The 17,049-nt window shown below is 43.3% G+C and overlaps 1 protein-coding gene across 11 annotated transcripts in view; it reads left to right on the top strand.

Moving 5' to 3' along the window:
• Nucleotides 1–1,605: 1,605 nt before the first annotated feature.
• Nucleotides 1,606–17,049, top strand: part of FAM178B (family with sequence similarity 178 member B) — a 109,467-nt gene continuing 94,023 nt past the window's right edge. For 10 of the 11 annotated variants that reach the window (XM_032351959.1, XM_032351956.1, XM_032351955.1 and 7 more), the window contains exon 1: nt 1,606–1,773. In XM_032351959.1, coding sequence (XP_032207850.1) covers nt 1,640–1,773 — 134 coding nt within the window. In that variant the 5' untranslated portion in view covers nt 1,606–1,639. The remainder of the gene's footprint in view (nt 1,774–17,049) is intronic. The other variant, XM_032351965.1, reaches the window with a different exon arrangement.

Below are 17,049 nucleotides of genomic sequence, written 5' to 3'. Positions count from 1 at the left end.
CCCCCTGGAAAATGAGAGTAGTCAAAGTGCCCTCCAGCCCACAGTGAAGATGAAATGAGCTAATGTTGGTGGAAGCATTTGTATCCTGAAAAAGGATTATTCTTCTGTGGGTACCTGGGTGGCTCATTCGGTTAAGCACCTGCCTTCAGCTCAAAGTCATGATCTCAGGGTCCTGGGATCTCAGAGTCTTGGGAACTAGGCCCAAGCAGGCTCTCTGCTCATTAGGGAGTCTGTTCATCCTCTCATTCTCCCTCTTTGCTCTCCCCTCTCCCTCCATCCCCCTTTCTCTCAACTAAATAAATAAAATCTTAAAAAAAAAAAAAAAGAGAGAGAGAGAGAGAAGAGAAGAGACAAAAGAAAAAGGATTATTCTTGTATAGGTTAGTATTTTCAACTTTGCCTGGGGCTGACTCACTAGTTCATATTAAACTTTCAAATGATGCTCATTCAAATGAATCTACCTATGTATGTTTAAAACATTTAAAATAGCAGGAGTTAAAAAAAATTAAAAAATAAAAAATTAATACTAAGCATTCTCCAAAGAACAGGAAGGAGTTCAGACGGAATCGTTTTAACTTCTTCAATATCCCTTTTAAAAAATGGAAATCAGAATAAATGGGCCCAAACTCCTAGAGGAGATGATCGATCCAAGGAAGTAACGTCAAGTAGCAGTGTTGCTAGGAAGGTCTTCCAACATACCAAGGCCTCTGCCTTCTCTTGCTCCTGGCCCCAGCAGAGGGGCTTCCTCTGGGTATGGGTGAGCCAAAGTGCCCGGGGTAGCACCAGCCAGCTCAGCTCAGCTCTGCCCACACAGGAGGACGATTAATTAGCTATTCATGATGCCTAATTAAAAATCAGTGCCCCAGAAGAATAGGGTATGGGTCTTAATTGATGACAGGACGGGCTGAGAATGAATGTGTGTAAATGGCCTAGCTCACGGGCCAGGCCCGGCGGCGGGGCTTAACCAGGGATCCTGGAGTACGATTTTGCCGGGGCCGACATCCTCCAAAGCACGTGCACACTCACACACACTCAGATACACGTGCCCAGGACACACATATCTGTTCTCAAAGCAAAACGTGGTGAATTATAATCACGGATGGAGGCTATGAGCCGAGCGCTCTCAACACACACCACGGTGGGTGTCTTTACTTGGGAAAGACCCTCAAGTGGTCTGATGGTGGAGAGGCCGCAGTGGGCCGGGGTTCAAATGTTGGCGTAGCCCCTTCTGCCAGTGTCCTTGCCAAGTAGCCCTTTCCCTCTGGGCCCCACTGTCCTCTTCTGCCCGAAGCCCCAGATGGCGCAGATCAAAAGCGCAGAGACACCTCTATGCAGGGAGGGCCGCCCACCCGGAGGCTTCCAGCGTGGCACGTGGCGACGCACGTGGCGACGCACGTGGCGACGCACGTGGCGACGCACGTGGCGACGCACGTGGCGACGCACGTGGCGACGCACGTGGCGACGCACGTGGCGACGCACGTGGCGACGCACGTGGCGACGCACGTGGCGACGCACGTGGCGACGCACGTGGCGACGCACGTGGCGACGCACGTGGCGACGCACGTGGCGACGCACGTGGCGACGCACGTGGCGACGCACGTGGCGACGCACGTGGCGACGCACGTGGCGGAGGCTGGGGGATGGGCCCGCTGGGGGCGCTGTCGGCGCGCGCTCCTGGATGCTGGACGGCTGTTGCCTGCCCAGGAGCAACCCGCGGGTGCCACGTTGCGGGCGCCACGTTGCGGGCGCGGGGAGGCCTCGGGCGGCTCTGGAGGTAGGAACCCGCTCCTCTCCCCAGCGCGGTCCTGTGTCCTTCCAGCCCCACCGTCCAGGAAGCCTACCCCGGCTTCCTTTCCGCGCCGAGCCGGCCCCCTCCTCCAGGTCTGGGCCCGGGCTTCCACACCCTTCTGGGCCCCCCCTTTCCCAGCCCTGCCCGCCCAGCCCAGCTGGGACTGCCGGCTGTCCCAAGCCCGCCGTGGTCAGAAGCGGCCCAGCCGCCCGCCTGCTTGTTTGAGCTCTCACGGCTTTCTCGGCTCAGAACGTGTTCTTGTGTGTTATTCTGACCCGGACGCCTTGCTGGACCCAGGGCTGGCCCTCCTCTCTGGGGTGGCACAGTCTCCAAAGCATCATTTGCTTTGTTGGGACGGAATTTCCTTCAGACTAACTTGAGAATTGTTTTATGTTTGGGTTGATTTGGTGGTTTTCTGTGTGTGTGTGTGTGTGTGTGTGTTTCCAGTGTTTCCTTAGGACGCAAAGAGTAGCTGCTATTTTCTTTCCAGAAAGGCTCTCTGTTCCCAGCCCATGCCCATTTTGATGGATGTGCAGTTTATAATACTGGAGACTGTTTGACTTTATTTGTGGATAAAACTTACCTCATTTCATCTTTCAGATTGCATGCTGAGGCCTTGCTAACCAGAGCTGCTGCTCTCCCTAACATTCCTAAGCTATTAAATATTTGTTTAAAAGGACAGACATAAAGCAATGTCTTAGGAGTCAGGCATCTTGAAAAAGGCAATACTCATAAAAACAGGACTGTTGTCATAGTCTCAGTGAATCTTGGATCCTTTTTTTACATCAGGACTCCAAACATTTTGGATTCCATAATGATCTGACCTTATGGCTACAGTTTAAGACAGATTATTTTATTTTTCTTGTAGGGAGGAAAGCAAAAGAACAAAATGTGGGGCAACATGTTGAAATCACACTGTGGGCCAGTGATGGAGAGTGGGAGGGTTGTGGAGGGAGGCTGAATGGTCCAGGCTTTGGGCCTGGGTTTGCAGGATTTCAGGAGGTACTCACCCTGCAGTGGGATGAGGTGGGCAGATGGACCCACAGTCCCTGGGCTGGATGGGAGAGGAGGGAGCATGGTGAAACCAGATGGCTTCACTCCTTAGCCTGGAAAGAATATGGGTGTGATGGAGGAGGAATAGGCCATGGCTGGTTGGTGTTGGGGACTTGGGAGGGAAAGGACAGAAGGAGAAGTCAAGTTCAGATATTGAGTGTGTTTCCCCATTTGAATGGGATGTCTTTTTATCTCCTCCTGTGTTCCTGTCTTGACACCTCATACACAGCACTTGGAGCATGTCAGATTATCCAGAATGATCATTTCTGACTAATTCCTGCGTGCATCTTTGTTCACAAGTCAATAGTTCTGAAGTTGGGCTGTGTCGTCCTTTGCGTCGCTGTTCACTTGGCAGCTTTTTGTCTTTCTTGGTGGCATAGAAAGTCATGGTGCTTGGGGCATCTGGCTGGCTCTGTCGTTAAAGGATGCAACTCTTGATCTCAGGGTTGTAAGTTCAAGCCCTATGTTGGGTATAGAGATGACTTAAAAATAAAATCTTAAAAAAAATCTTAAAAAAAAAAAGAAGAAGAAAGGCATGATGCTCTTCAAATTCTGGCATCCCAGCCCTGGTGAAGTATTATAGCCTGCTGTGGCCTTGGTCCAGCAATTGCAGAATTCAGAGTTGGAGACTCAGGCAGAAAAGATGACCTTTTATATGCTAATGTGTGCAAGGGACACAAAGGAGGGGGTTGATAAAAGCAGGAACAACAGGAACAGGCCTGAAAGCTGTATTACTCTATGGGTCGGAGAGAAAAGAAACAGCTGGTGGATGGGTCTCCTTTCCTGGTAATATTGGAAAGGATATAACCATATAACCACTGGTAGATTGAGAGAAATGTGCTTTGTAGCAGCCAAGCTTAGCTGCCCACTGGGCAGGCGGCCCTCACCCTTCAGACTGCTCATGACCAACCAGTCTGAATACACCTCTTGGGACTGTGGGTCCATGCTCCACCATCCATTGGAGTCTTGGTGACCTTAGGTCTACTGCTGGCAGAAACTTCCCATTGCTATAAGCCCCTCAAGGACAGAGGCCATGTCTTGCCCACCCTTGGTTTCCTGGACTCAGCACAATGCTTGATGCATTGTTGCATCTAAGTTGCATCTTACTGAGTAAAACTGCACTGCACAAGTTGAAGCAGGTTGTCTTCCTGGTGCTTGAGTCAAAGTCTTCATCTTGCAGGGATCATGTTCTAAGTGAAGGTTGTCTTCTCAGCCCTCAGTCCTCTGTGCAACTGTTCTCGGAGTTATTGATTTGGGGAGCTAACCTACTGAGACCATTATTTCTCACACTTGGCTCACAGAATGAGCTTTTGGGACTTCGTCCATTTATAAATCGGAATCTGCTAATATGTCAACGTACTTGGTGACTTGGCTCCCAGAGAGCCTCACTAGTTAACCCACAGGATATTAGGATCTCTATGGATTGATTGTGCTGGGTCTGCTGCCTAAGCAGGTGAGCAGGTCCCAGCCTCAGGAAAGCTAGGAAGGTGAATGAGACTCCCCTGGAAACAAAAGGGCAAAGTTCACCTTCTGCTTCATCTCCAGGGAAGACACAGGCTGAACTCCAGGGGCCCTCAGGATCTGCAGGACTTGATCCTGGTTCCCCATTCCCACCCTGGCGGACCAAAGTGTTCCTTCTAGAATGAAATGCTTTGAGCATGCAAAACATCTTTTCTCAGCCTGCACCAAGATGGTCTCGGGGTGGTTTGTACAGAAGTGAGGACTTTTGGGAGAGTTCCTTTTCTGTATTCTTTGGCTGACTCTTAGGCTCCCAGGGGGTGGCTGCACTTTGCTAGAAAATGCTGCCACCGCCATCACCAGTTTGCTTTTTTTTTGGGGGGGGGGTGGTTTTAATCTCTTAAGGTGACTTTGGGGGTATTTTTATGGATAAATGTCTGGTGAGCTTCTGGATTTCAGTTGGATTTGTGACAAACCCTGATTATCGCTGTAAGATTTTTTGAAAAACTTGAAGGTATTAAAAGCCAAACTAGTTTTTACCTACTTCCATAAAAATTATTTCAGGCCAGAATCATGACTGGAATAACACCGTATGTTAACTATCTGGAATTAAAAATTTTAAAAAGAATCATCAATGGATGGTAAAACTAGGAAATGAAAGTAGGACGAGAGACAGGATATTTACATAATCTCAAAGCATTTCCCTTAAGACACTGACTAATAACAAAGGGAAAACCAGTGGTATTACAGTGGAGAAACCTGGCAGAGCCTGCCTTAACCTAGTGATTAAAATTAACAGCAGCAGTAATGGGACAAATCACCGCCGTGTGCCTTCTGATATGATGTACTGAGAAAAGCACATCTCACATCTGTGTATTCCTGCTCCAAACATATAACCTGAACCTAATCATGAGGAAATGTCACGCAAACCCAAATTTATAGAGTCTACAAAGTAACTGGCCAATACTCTTCAAAAGTGTCAAGACCAGGGGCCCCTGGGTGGCTCAGTGGGTTAAGCCTCTGCCTTTCACTCAGGTCATAATCTCAGGGTCCTGGGATTGAGCCCCGCATCAGTCTCTCTGCTCAGCGGGGAGCCTGCTTTCCCCTCTCTCTCTGCCTGCCTCTCTGCCTACTTGTGATCTCGATCTCTCAAATAAATAAAACCTTAAAAAAAAATCTTTAAAAAAAATTGTCAAGACCAAACACCTACACACACACACACACACACACGCACACACATGCGATAATTAATGATAAACCGAATATAGTGAAATGTTGACATAGGGGAATTTTGATGCAGAGTATATGGACATTTTTTGTGTGGTTTTTGCAATTTGGGGTATGACTGAAATTATTTCAAAGAAGTAGAAAAGGTCTTCACTTTTTTCTTTTAAGAATTATGGATGGGGGAGCAATTAAAATATGCTATACAGGGGCGCCTGAGTGGCTCAGTGGGTTAAAGCCTCTGCCTTAAACTCAGGTGATGATTCCAGGGTACTGGGATCGAGCCTCACATCGAGCTCTCTGCTCAGCAGGGAGCCTGCTTCCCTTCCTCTCCCTCTGCCTGCCTCTGTCTACTTGTGATCTGTCTGTCAAATAAATAAAAATATTTTTTTTAAAAATATGCTATACATACTTGGCAGGGAGAACTTGACAGAACTAAATGGCTTTTGTAGTATGGTAACATCAAAATTTTGTGTATCCTGGTAGACAGTCAACTGAAATGAGTATTTATATCCTTCAAAAGACATGCACAAGAATATTCATAGCAACTTTATTCATAATAGCCTGAAATAAGAAACAATCCACATGTCCATCAGGAGAGGGGATAAATAAGTTGTGAGGCATTCATATGATGGGATTCTCTACAGTAATGGAAATGAGCAAAGAGTTACAACATGCAGCAATGTGGATGAATCTCACTTTTGTGATGTTGAGCAAATTATAATCAGATAAAAAAGAGCACCAGATATACGCTTCCATGCATATAAGGTTCAAAAGCAGGCAAAACAGTTGATGGTGTTACAGGCAGGGTCTTGTTACCTTTGGGGGTTATTGACTGAAAAAGGTATGAGAGATCCCTCCAGGGTGTGAGAGATGTTCAGTATCTGCGTAGTTACACACACACACACACACATAGACACACACAGACACATAGACACACATACACAAGTTGACCCTTAAGCAACATGAGGGTTGAGTCATCAACTCCTTGCACAGTTGAAAATCTGCATATATAACTTTTGACTTCCTAAAAATTTAATTACTCACAGCCTTTTGTTTACTGGAAGCCTTACCATGAACGTAGACCATCGATTAATATATATTTTGTATGTTATGTGTATCATCTACTGTTTTATTACAAGGAAGTAAGCTGGAAAAAAGAAAATGTTAAGAAAATCACAAGAGAAAATCTATAGTGCTGTAGTGTATTTACAGAAAAAATTCACGTCTAAGTGGACCCATGTAGTTCAAGCCCATGTTGTTTAAAAGTCAACTATTTATACTTTTGTATAGATGTGTATAAATTCATCAAGCTAAATAAGATTTGTGCACCTTCTGAAAGTTACACATCAATAAAAATTAAAATGTGTCTTGTGAGGATTATAGATCCAAATGTGAATTATAAAATAATAAAAATTCAAAAACTTGACATGAGAATATGTCATGACTTTGGGATGGAGACAATTTCTTAAACAGGACACAGAACACATTAATCATAGAAGAAAAATGTTGATAAATTAGATTACATTGAACTTAAGATTTTTTTCTTTAAAGACCTACTATTAAGAGAGTAAAAAGTTAAGCCATACAACAGGAGAAAAATATTTATAACACATAAAACTGACAGGGTTCACCCTGAGAATATACAAGAATGCCCACAGGCCAAGAAATATTAAGGAACACTCAGTAGAAATTGAGCAACAGATACTTTATAAAATAAGATATGCAGACGGACAACACCATATGAAAAAAAATGTCCAATCCTATTAGAAGCAGGAAAATGAAAATTTATAATAAAAAATGCAATGAGAAACCAGTACATACCTACTAGAATGGTAAACGTTTCAAAGACTGGCAGTCTCAAGTGTTGGCAAGGGTAGGATGAGGAGAACTGGCAAATGGCATACAGAGGGTAAATTCATACGACCACCTTGAAACTCTTTGAACTTATCTACCATAAATGAGCAAAGCTATTCCTGTGACCCATCAGGTTGACACCTCAGTGCACTCCCATTAAAAATGTGTGTGATTGGGAGTGTGAGTGTGTGTACAAAAGGCAAGTATAACAACATTTATAGTGCATTATTCATAATTGTGAAAAACTGGAAACAGTGAAGATGTCTTCCAACAAATGAGTTAAGCCTGTATTCATGGAACAGAATACCACACAACAATGAAGGTGAACACACACAAACATAACACTGGACAAAAGAAGCCAGACCAAAAAAAAAAAAAAGAATCCATCATGTGTGATTCCATTTATGCATTATTCAAAAAACCAGACAAAACAGATCTGTGGTGTCTAGTCTTGTGTAGGGGGCAGAGGGTGGCATGCTGACTGGAAGGGAAAATGGAGAGGACTGTGGGGTGCTAGTATATGCCATTTTTTTTTTTTCTGGTCATGGTTACCTGGGGTGTTCACTTGGTGAAAATTCATCTAGCTATATTCTTACCCTGGTATACTTTTCTGTACGCAAGTTTTCTTTAAAGTGATTAATTTGATTTACCTGTAGTGCAGTGATGCGTGGTATATTGCATGTCAGTATGGATTGAATTGTGTCTTTCCCCAAATTCATGCACTGAAGCTGTAACCCACAATATGATTGTATTTAGAGATGGTGCCTATGGGAGGTAATTAAGGTTAGAGGAGGCCTTGACAGTGGGACCCCATGATAGGATTAGTATCCTTATAAGAGGAAGAAGCCAGTACACACAATCTGTCTCTCTCTCCCACAAGCACACCAAAGAGAGGTCATGTGAACACAGCAGGTGAGTAGTCTCCCACAAACCATGAGAAATGGCTCAGAAAGAGGCCTATCTTGCCAGCACCTCCGTTTTGGACTTTCAGCCTCCAGAACTATGAGAAATAAATCTATTGTTTAAGCCACCGAGCCCATGGTACAGGCATTTTATTTTATTGCACATTATTGTGCTTCACAGATAATGCATTTTTTTTTACAAATTAAAGGTTTGTGGCAACCCTGCATTTAATAATTCTACTGGGGCCATTTTCCCAAGAGCATTTGCTCATTTTGTGCCTCTGTATCATAGTCTGATAATTTTCATAGTATTTCATACTTTTGCATTATTATTACTATATTTGTTATGGTGATCAGTGATCTTCAGTGTAACTCTTGTAATTGTTTTGGGCTCCTTGAACCTCACCCACATAAGATGGCAAACAAACAACAAATGTTACGTGTGCTCTAACTATTCCATAAACCAGTCATTCCCCCATCTCTCTCCCTCTCTCTCCTTAAGGCCTCCCTCTTCCCTGAGACAAAGAAATATTTTTTTAAGATTTTATTTATTTATTTGACAGAGATCACAAGCAGGCAGAGAGAGAGGGAGAAGCAGGCCCCCTGCTGAGCAGAGAGCCCAATGCAGGGCTGGATCCCAGGACCCTGGGATCATGACCTGAGCTTAAGGCAGAGGCTTTAACCCACTGAGCCATCCATGTGCCCCGAGACACAGAAATATTGAAATTAAGCCAATTAATAACCTTTTAATGGCCTCTGAGAGTTCAAGTGAAAAGAGTAGTTGCACGTCCCTCACTTTAAATCAAAGCTAGGAATGTTTAAGTCTAGTGAGGAAGGCGTGTCCAAAGCCAAGACAGGCCAAAAGCTCCAAAACAGCCAAGTGGTGAATGTGAAGGAAGGGTTCTGGAAGGAAATTTAAATTGCTGCTCCAGGAAGAAAGTGAAAGAGCCTATCAGTAATCTGGAGAAAGTCTGAGTGGTCTGGATACAAGATCAAACCATCCACAACATTCCCTTAAACTAAAGCCTAATCCAGAGCGAGGCCCTAACTCTCTTCCATTCTGTGAAGGCTGAGAGCGGTGAGAAAGCTGCAGAAGAAAAGTCTGAAGATGGCAGAGACTGGTTCATGAGGTTTAAGGAAAGAAGCCATCACCGTGACATCCAAGTGCAAGGTGAAGCAGCACATACTGATGGAGAAGCCGCAGCAAGTCATCTAGAAGATGGAGGATCGAGAAGAGAAGAGATTTTCAATGTAGACAAATAGCCTTCTACTGGAAGAAGAGTCTATCCAGGACTTTCATAGAGAGGAGAAGTCAATGCCTGGCTTCAAAGCCTCAAAGGACAGGCTGGCACTCTTGTAAGAGGCTAATGCTGCTGGTGGTTTTAAGTTGCAGCCGGTGCTCATTTACCATTCCCCCAAATCCTAGGACCCTTAAGAATTTTGCCGAATTGGGGCACCTGGGTGGCTCAGTGGGTTAAGCCTCTGCCTTCGGCTTAGGTGGTGATCTCAGGGTTCTGGGATCGAGCCCCATGTCGTGCTCTCTGCTCAGTTGGGGAGCCTGATTCCCCCCCCCTTTCTTTGCCTGCCTCTCTGCCTGTGTGTGATCTATCTCTCTGTCAAATAAATGAATAAAATCTTAAAAAAAAAATAATTTTGCCAAATCTATTCTGCCTGTGCTCTAGAAATGGGACAACAAAGCCTGAGTGACAGCACATTTGTTTACAACAAGGTGTACTAAACACTTTAAACCCAGTGTGTCAACCCTTTCTGCTGCTCAGAAACAAAGATTTCTTTAAAAATATTACTGCTAAGGGGACGCCTGGGTGGCTCAGTGGGTTAAGCCTCTGCCTTCGGCTCAGGTTGTGGCCTCAGGGTCTTGGGATTGAGCCCCACGTCAGGCTCTCTGCTCAACGGGGAGCCTGCTCCCCCCCCGCCGCCTGACTTTCTGCCTACTTGTGATCTCTCTCTCTGTCAAATAAATAAATAAAATATATTTTTTTAAATCTTAAAAAAAAAAAAAATGCTCATTGACAATGCATCTGGTCACCCAAGAGTTCCAATGGAGATGATCAGTGAGATTAATGTTTTCAAACTTAACATCCATTTGGCAGCCCATGGATCAAGGAGTAATTTTGACTTTTAAGTCCTATTACATAAGAAATACATTTTTTAAGGTTATCATTGCCATGCATAGACAATGATTCCTCTGATGGATCTGGGCAAAGTAAATTGCAGACCTTCTGGAAAGGATTCATCATTCTATAATCCATAGAACATTAGTGATGCATGGGAAGAGGTTAAAATATCAACTCTACCAAGAGTTTGGAAGAAGTCAGTTCCAACCCCCAAAGATGACTTTGAGGGGTTCAGGACTTCTGTGGAAGAAGTAACTGCAGATGAGGTGGAAATGGCAAGAAAACCAGAATTAGAAGATGGGATAGATTGCTTCCCATCTTAAAAATTTGAAAGGATGAGAAGTTCCTTCTTAATGATGAGCAAAGGAAGTAGTTTCTTTTTATTTATTTATTTATTTATTTATTTATTTATTTATTTATTTATTTAACAGACAAAGATCATAAGTAGGCAGAGAGGCAGGCAGAGAGAGGGGTGGGGAAGCAGGCACCCCGCTGAGCAGAGAGCCCGATGCAGGGCTCGATCCCAGGACCCTGAGATCATGACCTGAGCCAAAGGCAGAGGCTTTAACGCATTGAGGCATCCAGGTGTCCTGGAAGTAGTTTCTTGAGGTGGAATCTAGTCTTGGCGATAGCAATGTGAAGATTTTTGAGACATCCACAAAGGATTTGGAATATTACATAAACTTATCATCGAAGAAGCAGAAGAGAGGAATTCTTCCTTTGAGAGGAAGTATGCGAGTATCCAATTTTGAAAGAAGTTCTACTGTGGGTAAAATGCTATCAAACAGCATTGCATGCTGCAGAGAAATAGTCCGTGAAAGGAAGAGTCAGCTGATGAGGCTGACTTCACTGTTACCTTATGTTAAGAAATTGCCACAGCCTCCCACGCCTTCGGCAACCACCACTCTGATCAGTCAGCAGCCATCAACATTGACGCAAGACCCTCCACCAGCAAAACAACAAACTTTCTGAAAGCTCAGTTACCAGTTTTTAGCAGGAAATATCTTGTAACCAAAGTCTGGACATTGTGATTTTTTTTTTTTTTCAGACACTGTGCTATTGCACATTTAATAGATAGCACTATAGTGTAAACATGACTTTTTTTTTTAAGATTTTATTTATTTATTTGACAGAGAGAAATCACAAGTAGTTGCACATTTAATAGATAGCACTATAGTGTAAACATGACTTTTTTTTTTAAGATTTTATTTATTTATTTGACAGAGAGAAATCACAAGTAGATGGAGAGGCAGGCAGAGAGAGAGAGAGGGAAGCTGGCTCCCTGCCGAGCAGAGAGCCCGATGCGGGACTCGATCCCAGGACCCTGAGATCATGACCTGAGCCGAATGCAGCGGCTTAACCCACTGAGCCACCCAGGTGCCCCTAAACATGACTTTTTGATCCCCTAGGAAACCAGAAAAACCCATTGGATTCACTTTAATGCAATAGTCACTGTATCACAGTGGTCCAGAATAGAACCCACAATATCTCTGAGGACTGCCTGCGTTTCATTACGGCAGCCCAGGCGGACTGAAGCACAGACAAATGTCAAGTAGTGTCAACCACCGTTTTCTGAGAATCTGTTCTGTGCTGGCCCCCGGTCTGGGCGCTGGGATACAGAGACAAGGCTTCATCTGTGCACTTAAGTGACTCAAGAGGAACCAAGTCATCAGCGTGATAAAAATACACGAAGTATTGTGCGGGTGAAGAGGAGGGGCTGAGAAATTGTACGTTTCCTCAGGCAGCAATGACACATTTACTCCTCTTTTGTAACTTTAAAGCGCTCCTCTGTCTTGTGCTCCATCTGGAGCAGTGACCTGCTGAACTTTCCGAAACCAGAGTGGGCTGCTTTTCATGATCTGGAGGACCAGCCAAAGCTGGGATGGCAAAAGCCGTCCACTCCAGAGTGGAACAAAGACCGGGGTTGTGTTTCCACACTCAGCGGGTTCTGCATCGTCAGGAGGACATAGAATGCACTTGTGCTCAGAAAAGAAACCGCTGGAAAGGGAGAAAATATCCTTCCCTCCCACCCTCCCCAGTTCTGCAGGGATTTGGTCTCAATGCCTCAGCGGTTTCTGAGTCTTTTTATATTTTACCGTCTCTGGGGATTTCTGAACACTGCAGCATTTGCTTGGGTAGGGTGGTTTTCTTGTCTTTGGCAAATGTTCCAGACTCATCTTGGGACGCTTTAAGTTTCCCCCAAAGAAAAGGGTTTTTAAAGAGTAGACTTAACCCACCCCCACTCCCCACCCCTACCCTGTATTCTCAGAAGGCATTATCAGGTAAAGAGAGTATCACTGCATTCTTTTTTTTTTTTTAAAGATTTTATTTATTTATTCGACAGAGAAAGATCACAAGTAGGCAGAGAGGCAGGCAGAGAGAGAGAGGAGGAAGCAGGCTCCCTGCTGAGCACAGAGCCCGATACGGGACTCGATCCCAGGACCCTGAGATCATGACCTGAGCTGAAGGCAGCGGCTTAACCCACTGAGCCACCCAGGCGCCCCAGCACTGCATTCTTTTTTATAGCTGAGTAATACTCCATTATATGGATATGTCACATTTTGCTCATCTTCTGAACAGCCGATAGACATTTGGGTTGTTTTCCCTTTTGGACTATTATGAATAATGCTGCTGGATTATTCATGGATAAAATTTTATGTGGACATATATATTTTTTTAAGATTTTATTTATTTATTTGACAGGCAGAGATCACAAGCAGGCAGAGAGGCAGGCAGAGAGTGTGTGGGGGTGGGGGAAGCAGGCTCCCTGCTAATTAGAGAGCCCGATGTGGAGCTCAATCCCAGGACCCTGAGGTCATGACCAGAGTCGAAGGCAGAGGCTTAACCCACTGAGACACCCAGGCACCCCTGGACATATGTTTTCATTTCTTGTGTATACCTAGGAATGGAATTGATGGGTCATATGGTACCTGTATGTTTAACCATTGGAGGAACTGCCAGGCTATTTCCTAAAGCCCTCTTCCTTGTATGATCAATAAGCCAAGGAAATATCTTATTGCTCTTTAACATTTGTAGGATTTTGCCAACTTTGCTACTGACCATCTTAGCTGTGTGCTTCCATAAGAAAGCTGAAGGTGGGATCACTGTGCTAACATTCCTTCTCTCTACATGTTTCTCATCCTCCACAGGTCTGACGGAAACAAGCCTTAGTCTTCTAACACCTTCAGGAACAGAGGCATGTCCCACCACAGTCATTATTTATGGATCAAACAGCTTTTCAGATACTTCTGGTTACAAGGGCAATTTATTTTGCCAATATATACCTGAAATCCCACTTACACGTTGAGAGTTTGGGTAGAATGTCACACACAAGCTTTGGTTGCTTGAGCTGATGACTCTGTGATCACGCTCATGTCATGACTGTGTTGGCCACAAATTGGCGTACAAATCAGAAACAAGCAAAAAGCCCTTGGACTTCCAGCATCACCCTTTTTGATAGACAGAAAGGCTTTTTAATGTTTTCAGAGGCCCTCACCACCAGCCTCCACCTTCTATGGAGTGCAAGGCTGTTGCCAGCAAATACACTATTATGGGATAAATTGACCCTCTAAAATTCATATGTTGAAGTCCTAACCACCTCAGAATGTGACTATATTTGGAAATAAGGCCTTTGTAGAGGTATTTAAGACTAAATGAGTTCACTGAGGATGGGTCCTAATCCAATAAGATAAATGTATGTAGTTTGAGTAACAACTGTCATGACAATGCGGAATATTTTCATCACCCTCTGAAGAACCCTGCTCCACCTTTGCCTGGCTATGGCTTCCGAGCAGAGGACGTTACACAGTTGAGTTGATATCCTAGATCTGGGAAGGTTGAATCAGAAGCAATGTTCAGGAAGGACTGGAAGGAAAAGAGGGTATAGAAGGAAAAGAAACTGGTAATTTTTTAAGGTTAAAAAAAAAAAAAAACAGAAACAAATGCCACTGGTGAATGGAAAGATGGGCAGTCATGGGCAACACCTTCCTGAAGGCCCAAAGGAGGACAAGTTGTCAGAACCGGGACAGAGGATCATTTTTAGCAAATCCTTATCTCACTAGAAGCATCTGATGCTGCCCTTCAGTACTTAGATAAGCACAGAATTAGAATATTAATTTGGCCATGGTACAAAAATTACAAACCATAAATCCATTACTTAATGTGGTTATTTCATGTACCTCTAAGTCCTTTTCTCTTTCTAATCCATGATTTCTCCCAAGATGTGTTGTCCTCTGCTTACTTGACATTAGTGCACATGTACTTTTCCCTGCATGGATAATTTATATATCTATTTATCCTTTCTTGTGGTAAAATACACATAGCATAAAATTTGCCATTTAATCACTTTAAAATGAGGGGCATTTAGTGTTGTGCAACCATCAGCACTGTCGAGTTCCAGAATGTCTTCATCATCCGAAAAGGAGACCTTGTACCCATCAAGCAGCTACTCCCTCTTATTCCCCCCCCACTTCCCCTCACACCCCAGCACCCAGCTCCTGGCAACCACTAATCTACTTTCCCTATGGATTTGCCTATTCTGGGCATTTCATATACAGAGAGTCATATGCGATATGAGACCTTTTGTGTCTGCCTTCTTTCACTAAGCACAATGATTTTAAGGTTTATACATTATTACAGCATGTATCAGTGTTTCATTCTTTTTTGTGATTTGATAATACTCCATTTTATGGCTATGGTACATTTTATGTATCTGTTCGGTAGTTGGTGGACATTTGCACGGTTTCCACCTTTGGCTGTGTGAGTAGTGCCACTATGACCAATCATGTGCAAGGATTTGTCTGAATACCTATTTTCATTTCTTTTGGGTATATACCTAGGAGTGGAATTGCTGGTCATATGGTAACTCTGTGTTTAACTTACTGGGGAATTTCCAGACTCTTCTCTACAGTGGCTGTACCATTTTACATTCTTACCAGTAGTGGGTGAGGTCTCCACTTTCTCTAGTCCTCACCAACACTAGTTATTGATTGACTGATTGATTGATCGATTGCCATTCTAGTGGGTGTGAAGTGGTGTCTCATTATAGTTTTGATTTGCACTTCCCTAGTAAAGTGCCCAATGACACTGAGCATCTTTCCATGTGTTTTTTGGCCATTTGTATAGATTTTTTTGAAAATGCCCATTTAAATCTCTTGCTTATGTTTTAACCGGGTTTGGGGGTGGGTTTTTTTTTTTTTTTTGTCTTTTTGTTGTTGAGTTGTACGTTTTTCATGTATTCTAGATACTAGGCTCTTCTCAGATTTGTATAATTTGCAAATATTTTGTTCCACCCTGTAGATTGTCTTTTCATTTTCTTCACCTAACCTTTGAAGCACAAAAGTTTTAAATTCTGATGAAATCCAGAATATCTATTTTGTTGTTGTTGTTGCCTGTGCTCTTGATATCATATCCAGGAAACCATTGCCCAACCTGGAGTTGTGAAGATTTACTCCTGTGTTTTCTTCTCAGAGTTGTATAGTTCTAATGCTACATTTAGGGTTTTTTTTTTTTAAAGAATTTATTTATTTATTTATTTGAGAGAGAGTGGGGGGAGGAGTTATTTAAGCGAGTTATTTGAGCGGGGGTGGAGGAGTAGAGGGGAAGGGAGGGGAGAGGAAAGGTTCAGATTCCATGCTGAGCACAGAGCCCAACGTAGGGCTTGATCCCACAACCCTGAGATCATGACCTGAGCTGAAACCAAGAGTTGGACACTCAACTGAGCCACCCTGGTGCCCCTCAGTTATCCATTTATTTTGAGTTAATTATTGTGTGTGGTGTCAGGTGAGACAAGGATCTAGTGTCTTTCTTTTGCATGTGGATGTCCAGTTCTCCTAATACCTTTTGTTGGACTCTTCTTTCTCCATCAAATGATCTTGGCATCTTTGTTGTAAATCAGTTGACCATAGATGTATGTGTTTATTTCTGGAATCTCAGTTCTAGTTCACTGATATGAACTAGTTCTAGTTCATTGATATATGACCTAGATATGATATGTCTACCCTTATGCTAATACCACACTGTTTTGATTACTATGCATTTGTAGTAGGTTTAGAAATCAGGAAGTTTGAGTCTCCCAACTTTATTTTTCCTTTTCAAAATTGTTTCAAGGTTGTCTGTGATTTTGTATGCATTTTGGGATCACTTTTTCCATTTCTTTCAAAAAAAAAAAAAAAAGCCTTTGGGATTTTGACAGGGATGCATTGGTTTTGTGGACCACTTCAGGGAATTTTACCATCTTAGTGATGTTGAGCCTTCTAATCCACAAATGCAAAATATTTTCCATTAATTTGTGTCTTCTTCCACAATGTTGTCATTTTTAAAGTTTAAACTTCGCTAAATTTATTCCTCAGTATATTATTTGTCCATTTCATCTAGGGTGCCTAATTTGTGTAGAGCTATTCATCATATTCTCCCTTTTAATCATTTTTATTTCTAAGGTTGATAGTAATGTCTGCACTTTCATCTCTGATTTTAGTAATATGAGTTCCTCTCTTTCTTAGTCAGTCTAGTTTGGTTTGTCAACTTCGTTGGTCTTTTCAAAGAACCAGTTTTGGCTTTATTGACTATCTCTATTGTTTTTTCTATTCTCTACTTCTTTTGTTTTCCCTCTGATCTTTATTTTTTTTTAAGAT

Source organism: Mustela erminea, chromosome 7 (assembly GCF_009829155.1).
Source record: "Mustela erminea isolate mMusErm1 chromosome 7, mMusErm1.Pri, whole genome shotgun sequence".
In the NCBI taxonomy this organism is placed as follows: Eukaryota; Metazoa; Chordata; class Mammalia; order Carnivora; family Mustelidae; genus Mustela; species Mustela erminea.
The sequence above is the reverse complement of the archived record's forward strand: the minus strand, read 5'-3'. Positions and strand labels throughout refer to the sequence as shown.